Source organism: Limulus polyphemus, unplaced genomic scaffold (genome assembly GCF_000517525.1).
Source record: "Limulus polyphemus unplaced genomic scaffold, Limulus_polyphemus-2.1.2 Scaffold1687, whole genome shotgun sequence".
Taxonomy (NCBI): domain Eukaryota; kingdom Metazoa; phylum Arthropoda; class Merostomata; order Xiphosura; family Limulidae; genus Limulus; species Limulus polyphemus.
This window is the reverse complement of record NW_013667297.1, coordinates 244,337-256,527: the sequence shown is the minus strand read 5'-3', so window position 1 is coordinate 256,527 and position 12,191 is coordinate 244,337. Positions and strand designations below refer to the sequence as shown.

At 32.0% G+C, this 12,191-nt stretch overlaps 1 protein-coding gene across 1 annotated transcript; it reads right to left on the bottom strand.

Moving 5' to 3' along the window:
• Positions 1–250: 250 nt before the first annotated feature.
• Positions 251–10,977, bottom strand: LOC111087052 (insulin-like growth factor 2 mRNA-binding protein 1; the record flags this gene model as incomplete). Its single annotated transcript, XM_022392290.1, has 2 exons — positions 10,647–10,977; positions 251–308 (listed from the first exon to the last, which is right to left on the bottom strand). Coding segments are annotated over exons 1-2 (236 nt in total), but the record flags the coding sequence as incomplete, so codon positions are not given.
• Between the last annotated feature and the right edge of the window lie 1,214 nt (positions 10,978–12,191).

Here is a 12,191-nt window from a genome sequence, read left to right as displayed (position 1 = left end):
GAATATTTAGTCTATACTTTTACGTAGCCTAAATCTTTATCAAGTATTATAATTTTTCCCCATTTTATAACATATAATTCATATCAACGTGTATTAACATATATTATGAATTTGACTGCATCCAACGGACGTGATTTTTATAAAAGACTTTATCTCACAAATAAATAACAATTGAAGCTTATTACTCATACAGTAACAATACACTAGGTTACACAAGTTAGCCCTAATTATCACAACAGCAAAAACTTACCTCCGGCCTTGAGGAACTGATGGCTCTACTAACAACTCGGAGTCCATGAACTTGAAACCTGAAAAAAAAAAGTCACAAAGTAGCTTACAATCAGTTTAAATGACGGAGTCTGTTAGGATTCGAAAGGAAGATAAAAGCAATTGAAATTAATAACTTGCCCAAAGAACGGAAAATTATCTAAAAAATAAAATTTCGGACGATGTTTTTTAAACTGGTTAAAACTGTAAAAAAGTGTTTCATCTTATAAGATAGTTTAACAGGAGTAATTTCTTAATAGTTAATAACAAGAATTCCCGTTGGCGGAAATTGCAAAAAAAAACAACAACAAAAATCCTATTTATTTGAGTATTCGCTTTGAGCTTATAAACTGATTCCTCACAATAACCCGCAACAGGAAACAAATATATGCTCTTTAGCAAATGAAAATAACAAAATTCCTTTCTTACTGAATCGCTAACGTCGATATTTTAATACGAACTTCATTACTATTTTGTATACAATTATTGTTGTTAGTTTTGTTTTCATTAATCTAGTGTTATTTATTCGTGTACAGTATATACAATAATTTATGACTTACAACTACAATGCCGAATAAGCAATTTCGAGTGATTGACAAGTTCAGAAAAGAAGTCTAAAATATACTTAAAGATCTTTACTTTGGCTATAAACACAAAAAATATGTAATAGCCTCACGGAAACAGTAAATATGCTGCTCAAAGTAATCAACCCCCCCCCCCCCATTATTATTGAAAAATGACTGTCCAATGCAGGTATACGTAATACGTACACTCGTGACTAGTGGGTACATAGAAAATGCAAATTAAATTTTCCACTGGTACACAATTGGAACAAAGCCAATCAAGGCACAGAATAACAAAAGCAGAAAGCTTATTTCCCAGTAGTGTTCTGAGCTGGAAATAATAAACAAGTATTTAAGAGAATGGCTTCTTCACAAAGACAAAATTCTACTATTCTGTGTAACAAATTTCAGTCGTAAATTTTCATACAATTCATACGTGATGAAAAGGGGCGTTAAGATCAAAGTACCATCCAATAATTTAAAATAAAAAAGCACTACTTGTGACTGTGTTTGCACTGCGCGTGGTGAATAGGTCTAGCTGTCCATAATTAGTGATTTAACGATAAAACTCTCAATGTTTGTGAATCAATTTTCGTGCATGCTTTTTTAATTTATCAATTGGTTCACTCATCTTTAAAAAAGCACATTGTTGTCATCAAGAACCCTATCGAACTCGTAAAAGGCTCGATTTATTAAAAAGAAGAATTCGTCAAGTATTAATCACTTTTTCTTAGTTCTATGTCAAGGTCGAATACGCGATCTTAACAAACACGCTCGACCAAAAACTCACGTCCGGTTACCATGACACAACAGTAAGAACTTATCTCGTAGGGACGTCAGATGGCGGGGTTAGATTTTACCCAATCAAAAATATCCTTTTCGTAGGCCGTTTCACCCCTGTTCAACAGCGATTGGTTTGGTACATCCCTGAGACTGAACTTACAGATTTCTGGTATCAAAGTGAATGTTCTTTAAACATTTTTGTCCTTTAAAATAATAACTAATAAATAAAATTTTGCACATTGTTGCTATATTAGATTGCAGACATTACAAGTAATTTATTTGTGAATTTTTTGTGACCAAAACCTGTAATTTCAGTGAAGAAAAAAAAGAATCCGCAAATGACGTAAACCCTAATCTATTGTTTGATTCGATACTCCCTATGCAATAGACTAGGTATTAGTAGTGAACAAAGTAGATTATACATCAAAGCCTACACGTTATATTTTGTTGTTGATTCATGAATTTTGAGTTCACTGTGAAACTACTTTAGTCAATCAAATCCAATTAGGCGATGAAATATCATTTATCAGTTCACGAGATTTTCTTCTCAAGGATTTTAGATTAAATGATTTATTAAGTGTTGGTACAATATGATGAGATTCTCTGAGATCACTTACACACTTTTTTTACATCGGTTCTACCGAACGGAAAATCTGAGAATAGGATGAACTGTAAGAAATCAGGAAATATTATGAGTATGCATGAAAAGCTGTTTGTGAACTTACCTTGTAACAACTATACGACACTGAACAATCATTAATTATACGAAAGCATTTAGAAAGCTTCATGATTTTTTGTATGCCTTCATTTCAATCACTAAATACAAAAGTAATTTTGCAACATATTCGCTTATTTTAATATATCGGAGAGACGTTAAATTCGTTATTCAAATATACTAACAGATAACCATCTCAGGAAAGTTACAATATCAGAAGCACAATGGAGCAATACATTTAAAAATAATTTATAAAGAAGGTCATAAATACATACACATGTACTATATTCCGCTATCTCACGATATTTTACTGATTCCACTCTAAAACTGTTAACGTGATAACATTTGTGCTAACATGTTAAAGCTATGATAACATGAATATCTATGATGGGTTTTAAGGTGGCCATAACTTTTCACTTTAGCAACTATGACACCTTGACAAGCTACAAACCAAAATAATCTAAACATTTCCAGTTCTAGCCTATTAAACACAGCAAGTCTTGAAATCATACACATTAAGCTAGTTTCTATATACACACAATACTACTTTATTCCTTGACTGGCTTATAACGATCGATCCAAAACTCGTCGTTAAATGTCAAAACTATTTACAAAGCGTATCACACAAAAATATCGGTGTTCAGCAAAGGAATATTAGTACATAAAAGGTTATTTGAAAATGGTACACGAGAGCGTTATGAGATAAGTAGCAAATGATTAGATATTTGTGTAGGGAACCACATTACGCTAGGAGAATCGTATATATATATATGACAACGATTTGTAAGCGTAATATACCTGAGGAAAACAGACCAATGTTCTGTCGAAACATGTAGTATGTATTAAAAATTTTCATTATGCTTACAAATCGTCGTGTCTTAGAAATACAAATGATTACAGAACCTAGGTCCTACATCGTCTGCATGTTTTGTTTGTTTCTAGTTAAGCACTAAGCTATACAATGGACTATCTGTGATGTGAACATCACGGGTATAAACGTCACTGGTTGAATTATCTGCATGTATCAACAAGAGATAAAGTTATGTCATGTACTGTTTCACAACAGCAATATCTAAAACGTTCTCTACCACAATAGGAAGCTCTGCTTATCGAAATGTAGCTTTTTGTGGTTTTATAGTTGATTTCCTAACCGAAGACGAGAAAAAAAAAAGTGGTTTTAAACGTATACAACGTAGGGTAGAGGTTTTCGTTATTGGATTGTCTTAAAATCAATTTAAAATTTTAATGCACACGTATAACACTTTTGCATTTTTTTTAACTAAGTCATTTTTATTAACTTTCGTCATGTCCTTAATGTAAACAGAAGGAAAATAAAAATAAACATTCAACTAAATATAAACAAACCAATAATTCTTACGTAACTTTAGGTAAGCTTGAGCTCAACTAACCGGTTATCAACAAATAAGTGAACTTTGAAAATCAAAGTCCTATCTTCACTAAGTGAGAAGAGAATGAAATAGTTAATGATCCTGATATTTGAAACACGTGCATACGACAGATACGGGCCCGGCATGGCCATGTGGATAAGGCGCTCGACTCGCAATCTGAGGGTCGCGGGTTCGAATCCCCATCCAACCAAACATGCTCGCCCTTTCAGCCGTGGGGGCGTTATAATGTGATGGACAATCCCACTATTCGTTGGTAAAAGAGTAGCCCAAGAGTTGGCGATGGGTGGTGATGACCTCTAGTCTTACACTGCTAAATTAGGGACGGCTAGCGCAGATAGCCCTCGTGTAGCTTTGCGCGAAATTCAAAAACAAACGACAGATACGAAATGTCTAACTTTTCATCAAAGATTGTACGAACGTCAAATTTATATTAAGCACAAATAAAAATAAAACTGAGTGCTAATTGTTGCTTTAAGGTGGCAAAATTCGGGTTATGTTAATCTCGCAATGAATCTTCTATTAATTGATTCTTCTCACGAGTCGTGATATTTGGTTAAATTTGGAACCTTTTCTTAACACCTACATTATCTGACGTCACTTCACACTATTATTGTAGTTCACCACATATTTTCTAGGACTAGATTAATTTAAATGTACTAAATTATATCGTTTAATATATTAATCACCTTGAAAGATCTGAACCTGAATGACGGAAACATCAAAAGGTGTAGAGCAGTGGTTTCCAAATTTCTTCACTGACGACACCCTAACCCACTTACTTTGATTTGTGTGACACCCCTGCTACCACATGTAATAACTTTTTGGAGTTTTTTTTTTAATATTCTTTGTTTGGTGAAACTCTCGCGACAGTCCTAGTAACTTGCTGCGACACACAGTTTGTAATTCACTGGTGTAGACACACCAAAACTGCAACTTCCCTACGATGCCAAGTATTCGCTGGAAAGCTTTCAAATATGGTTATTTGACTATCCCTAAACTATTTTAACAAGATATCAATAAATATTTTAGTGCTGTATTGAACTGAAAGTTTAAATAAAATATGAAGTGATGACTAGTGTTAATTCTTAGAAATAACACGAAAAATTGTAATTAGTCATCTGCTCTTGTGTAAGCACTACAGAAACACTGCTAGAAAATCTGATCAAATTGTTTTCCTTTTTTTTTAATACGCACCTTTAATACGTGGCAGTGAGATCGAGTTCTACGTGGTGGGTGGTGGTCGGCTTAGGTCCGGAAATGACGTAAACTACCACAGCTTTAGATTTTCAAATTCAAAGAAAACATTTTTCAGCCATGAATTCAGCGAAAATAATATTCCACACACCTTCTGAAACGAAGCTAGCTATCATGACTGAACTCTTGTATAAACGCTTACAGGACGGACAAAAAACAAAGAAAATTGTAATTTTAAGTTAAAAAACGAGAGAAGTTACGTACACTTCAAGAAACTTTTAAAAATTATACAAATTAAATGCGTTTACCCGATTTATACAGGGTCCGTAACAAGGGTAGTGCGAGAGGGGCGACCGCACATAGCGCCGACCGTAGGAGACGCGTGTTTGGATCTTTGAAGACAAAGATAGATTAGAATTTTTTAAGGAGAGGCGCAGAATTTCTCTCTCGCAAAGTGCGCCATCAACATCGTATTGGCCCTGTTTTCAATCCTTGCGTAAATCTTAACACTTCCTTAAAGGCAATTGAATAGATTAAAACAGATGTTAAATAAATATGATAAAAATTTAAGCATACAACTTTTCACATAAAACGCTGATTAATTTGGTCGATAAGCTATATTTTCGGTTAAAAAAGTAAATCAAAACCAATGTAGCTGAAACGTGGACATTTTTTATCTCGCAGACTTTCACAACAACCATAAACTGAAACATGCTTCTTTAATTTCTTACCGATATACAAACACACGCTACAATAGTTTATGTTGTAAGATCATACAAATATTTAAATGAGGCTATAAAACAGTAAACAACTTGTGTAATGTGTACGGTTGTTGTGACACAACGTATGAGGCTATAAAACAGTAAACAACTTGTGTAATGTGTACGGTTGTTGTGACACAACGTACGAGGCTATAAAACAGTAAACAACTTGTGTAATGTGTACGGTTGTTGTGACACAACGTACGAGGCTATAAAACAGTAAACAACTTGTGTAATGTGTACTGTGTTGTGACACAACGTAACAGACCCACTGATATCACTTATAATGTTATGATGTTTCCAACTATCGTTCGACGAGTCTTACATAAAACTTGAGAATTAGGGTAACCTGGGCCTATATGTTTCTGTTTATCTGTTGAAAAACTTTCTGAATTCGAATTGCGAATCTATTTTCTTTTAGGGTCCTGTGATTAAAAAAATATTTCTGCGTCTTCCACACAATTATGAATTGTATTTTGTTACAGCTTGTAGCAACAATGCTAAAACTGAAAAGTTGAAAAACTTTCCGAATTCGAATTGCGAATCTATTTTCTTATTAGTCCTGTGAATAAAAAAACATTTCTGAGTCTTCTGCACGATTATGAATTGCATTTTGTTACAGCTTGTAGCAACAATGCTAAAACTGAAAAGTAAATGTTTATACTGAATTTTCATAAAAAAAACATTAAGCATGTAAAAATAATATTTTGAGTGTGACGTTCTTGACTAATTACTATTACACTAATATTTCATAAAGTTACCTTTGATTTACAACAAAAAAAGATAAGTTACAGAAACAAGTCTAGTTTACAAACTTGCGCAAAAACGTGTTTGGAACTTTAAATAAAAGCTGCTTTACAGTACTTGTCTAGAACTAAAACAAACAAAAAAGAATCAATGAAAATCTGTAGTTACACAAAGACTTCTTAAAGGTCTGACCTGAATTGTAAACAGAGCATTCAGACTTGTACCGTGAACAAACCTTCATAAAGGAATGACTTGTACTATAAACAAATGTAGTTGTTTTTGGCACATCAGTCATACTAGTATTTTGAATATTTACTTATTATTAAAACAAATATTTTTACACTAATTTATGTATAGACCTTAAGGACATATATGTAGTTAAAAATCTTGATAACTATTCCAAACAATACTGGCACAAGAATTTAGTAAGTTTAACTATCAAAACAAAACAACTAGACATACAAAGATATTTATATCCAGTTACTTGGTGTAGAAACTGATTACACGATTGTTGTTAGGTTGAAAACAATAGCCATTTGTTGTACTTAGTTGTTTTATATATTTAACATTATGTTCTTCAAGGGATGTGACTGGCCATATACAACACGAATTTAATGTTTTGTTTGGTTTTTTGAGTGGGGGGTAACCTTGGTAAACTAACTCACCTTTGTTTTATTTACATTTGTTATAAGACAAACCTTTTCTTTTCTGCCTCTACCTCAGTATGTTGTTTATACTAGCGGTTGAAATTATTCCAAAATAATTTGATTTTTTTTTTACACAATGGGATAACCTGCTAAGTTAGAAATCTCTATGATTCAGTCATAGCTCTATCTAATTTTCAAATGCAGATTGGAGGGAAGATAGTCAATCAGTAACATGTGCTGCTTGGATACTTTTAACCAAAAATCAGGACTGGCTGATACTCTTATAATGCATCCCAGTCTGATACACAAATCACAAGGTCAGGCTTGGATCAAATAAACTATAAAACAAAATTTCAAACGATTAAAAAAATATTTGTGTTTTTAAAAACATCTTAATAGTTTTCTAAAGCTCTTTAGCAATGCAGTATTATTGGCTGAAGTCCTATTTTTCTCTCAAAGCAATCCCATGTTAGCTTTTTCAATACCTTACTAGTTGAAGTCTTACTTTAAGAAATTCCAAATATGGGAAGGAATGCAAACATTGCAAAAACACAAAAATTGTAAACAAATTGCATTACAATAGAAACAGTTAAATGCGATATAAAATTCCAGTTAATAACAGCAAAAAATTGTATCACTTTTAACAGAAATATCTTGATTACAACTGTAAAGAGTGAATTCTTCAGTGATTATTTGATTCAAACAGTAGTTGTCTGTGTAAAATATGTTTATTATATTCTTTCAAACACAGTATCATGACTAACTCCTACTAACATAACCGACAAACAACATAGTACTACTAGCACAAGAGTATAATATTTATCTCACATAATTTAATGAGTCCAACAAATAAATTTTTTAATGAAATTCACCTAATACACATTTAAACTCATTACTGGAAACAGTCATCAAATGAAATTTACCCTCTGGATATGAGCAATGACCTACACAATTTAACAGTTGTTAAAGGTGTTAGTGAGTTTCACTTGGTCATTAAAAGGAACAATCCTTGATTCTTCCACATGTACTGAGAGAGTAAGGTAAGGATAAGGCCAATCGGCCCATCATGATAACCCCGTCAAAATCAATCAAGGCATCAATGGCTACATTTAGGTTTGCCTTTCACATTCATGTACTTCTTTTTCAACATAATCTTTAATGAAACTAAATCATTACAATTGAAAATATAATTAACAAAGATAATACTAAACTGATGAAACAATGTATTCTAATATTTATAAGTAAGAAAGAAGAAAAGTACATTCGATTAACTATATTCATTACCAGGTTGATTTAGTTTTACTCTTAAGTAGCTTGCTCTGGTCAGAAATTAGCATTAACATCAGGTAAAATTTATTCTACAAGTTTACAGCTTTAAATACACACAAAATGTTACTGAAGAATAAGCGTAAATATGTGCACAGTAATTTAAAAGTTATTACACTTAACAATTTCCATCACATTTCCAACCTTTTAATTCCACCACTCGTAAAGACAGATTATCTTAGCCTCTAACAATTTTAAATATTTGAATTAAGTCACCTTTAGTTCTTCTACGTGTATGCAGTTTAACTTAGTAGTTAATATATGTTATACCCTTTTAAGTACTATGCTTAAAAATTAAAGATAACATTCTAAGTCATTTTAGTGATAGAGGCTTTGTGTCAAATTTCATAATGCTTGTGATGAGAATCACCTGACTATTTGGATTTAATTGTATTAATTAGTTACAAACAAAGAATCGTTTTAATTAAGAGGTTCCACACAAGTTCACAGCTATCTATTTTTTGTATGTGTTTTTCTATTGAAACAATTTACAGAATTATGAAAATACAAAAAAAATGGTTTAAAGCAGAATTTTTTTTGATCATTCTACTAAATTTTCTTCACTAAAATCAAAGTTGCAAGAAATGTCAATAAGAAGCAGCTCAATATTGCAATGAAAAAAAGTGACCTATTAAAATAATAAATAATTTAAGATATGTGAATTTAAAAAAGCATCTAAAGATTTACAGCATTGAGGAAAAAAAGACAACTGAACATTTCACAAGTATTTCATTTCATTCATGCTTTGACAGGCCAAACCATGGTAGCAATAAATGAAATACTATTGAAATGTAAAACCGTCTTTGTTACCCTTAGTTCTGTGATTATGAAGTTCCACTAAGTTCCAATGGTTTAGGTATTAATTATATATACTTAAAGATTTGGATTTTCTTTCTCTCTGGAATGTAGATGAACAAGAAGCAAGTTTATTCAAATGTTTAAAATTGAACAGTCTTTGATAATAGTTTTACAGTAGGTAGAATAAAAAGGTTGAAAATTCAAAAAGCTTGCATGTTACCAATAAAATATTTAGGTCATCAAAACTTAAATCAACATTATTTACCAAAAACAAATCCTCTGTTAATTATCAACTAGCTATGGTTTAAATGATGACATGCTATGTTCATTAGTGATTTAGTTTGAATTTTGAAAAGGCAGTAAGATGGAGAAGAATGTACAAAGAAGGCTACATGACCTGCTGTGTTCTTTAGTGTTTTAATTCAAAATTTTGAAAAGGCAGTAAGACAGAGAACTTGTATTGAAGTTACAAGGAAGGCTACATTTACTTCCTTTTTTGGTATTTTAGTAGGTGAAGTGTGCAACAATTGTGAAGTTTTTTTCATGTATATTAAAATTTAAAGTCATTTCCTGTGTTTCACAATTAATTCGATATTAATTTGCCAGTTACACAGTGATAGATCAAAACTAGCATACAAATATCTAAATTCCTTTAGCAATTGGAAAAGTTTATTTTTATTATTGTTAACATTCATAACTACTATAATATTAATGTACTATCAATTGAAGCAAAATATATCAAACAACCTTATGAAAGTGTTTTACAATACCAGTACGTAATGCTATAACTTGTATAATAACTATCTGTTCAGTGAAACAAAATTTTTGGTTTCACCAATCTGGATTGAGTAACTCTTAATTTGTAAGCTTCAGCTTTACTTCAATAGTTAATCACCATTTTATATTACTATACCACAACCTCATGTAATACTAATTGATAAGCCAACTTTTGTTTAAAATAGCACATAAAAAATTTACTTTGCTCAGCTAAAGCGTGAAAATAGATCTTGCCTCAATACGTAAATAAAGAAAATTCAGTTACCAAAAGCATACATAAAAATTTAGCAAAACGTAAAAACATTTTGGTTCGGTTAAAAATGTTTAATATTTTATTTTTAATCTAACTCTGGAAAAATTAATTTCACTATAAAGTATATTTTTATAATTATTTAAGCCTGCTCTCTGATTTAATTTGAAACTATTATTTTAAAACAGTGGTAAGCTATTAAATTCCTAGTTCTAATTATATATCCGATTTCACACATTATTTAAATATCATTTTAATGACGCCATTTTGAAACAACTATCAACTTATCTTTTGTTTATCCGTTGTTATGCAATATAAAAAATAAAACACAGTGAGAAAACGTTTAAAAAATTATAAGTTTCTAAAGATACACCAAACATATTTTTGAGAGCTGAATTAAACAGCTTACCATTTAAAACTTTAATAGCTTTCTCTGCGGCCTGTTCATCGGGACATTCAACGAAGGCATAACCGCCTTTCTTCACAAGAACACTTTTTGGAACAACTCTCGATCGTTCGTGAAATAATTCCCGTAAAGACTCTTCGTTAGCTTCAACCGGTAAATTCCCAATGTACAGTTGATTCATAACTAAAGTGTGAACTTGAACAAATTACTTAAGTTAAGATTAGAATAAAAACGGAGGTTGAGTGAGGCCTGGCGTACAAAGCTTACGGTAAACTCGGAAAAGGGCTGAATGTTCGTGTAAGAAAGACAATCACTGTTCTGTCAGAGAAATACGTCGTCCAAAATGTGGCTACCACGTGCTCACCTAACACGTCACGTGACTCATGTGGTTTCCCGCCTTATTTTTAGTCTTATTCATGCGCTGACTCATTAGAACTTTACTAATGTTTATGAATCTTTACATTTTTTATCGTACACATTTTATGCTTTGCAGAAAAAAATATTAAACATTTTATCGTAATAACTTCAAATATTTATCAATCCCCATTGATAATCGTCCAAGTTTAACGGAAAGAAAGTGTGACCAATAACAGCAAGGAACAAATGACGTTTTACATGAATAACCAATCTATTCTGATATGTAATATCTTGCCAATAATTTGGATTTAAAACCTTATACTTCGAGGCCTGAAAGATAATCAGGGGCTTAGAAACAAATAACCAATCAGTTTATTGAGAACGTTTATATTTACTTTAGGAACTTTGTTTTGATTGTTTGTTTAATGTTTTTATAGTTAAGCACAAAGGTACCCAATGGGCTATCTTTGCTGTGCTCCCCCCCCCCTCTACAGGTATCTAAACCAAGTTTTTAGCATCATACTTCTTCAGACTTCCCACTGAGGTTTTTTTTTCAAAACTGAAAAGAAACCCGTTTTTTAGCGTTAGAAGTCCGCTGTGCTATTGGGGGCAGAACTTTGGTACAAAGACACTTACATAAAATGAGCAAAATTAAAATGGTTACGAAACATATAATCAATATAATATTGTTACAAGAAACTAATTTAAAAATTTATTTAAAGAATAAGAGCAATCTTCGACAAACAAATATTTACAATTAAAGTTTTCGTTATTGAAATCCTATCACATAAATTATCTATATATATTTTTATGTGTGTGTGTAAGTTTTCACATTAATATAAAAAAAAATTAAAGAGGTGTGGACGGACATGCGTCAATATAAATATGGCACTGGGCAACAGAAAAGAAGTGTTTTAATCCACCTCAGTTGCCGAATGACGTCCTTTCGACATTTTGTGAAAAAGCGTATATAAACCTCTCTCCTCCCCTCCTTCTCCTGTCCCCCGTTGGGACAGCGGAAAGTCTTCGAATTTACAACGCTAAAATCAGCGGTTCGATTCCCCTCGGTGGACACAGCAGATAGCCCGGTGTGACTTTGCTATGAGAAAAACAACACACACACACACCTCCTTCTCCTCCCTAGCGTGCGTTGTGAAAATGAAGAATGTTTAACATTTTCCCTTCATATTG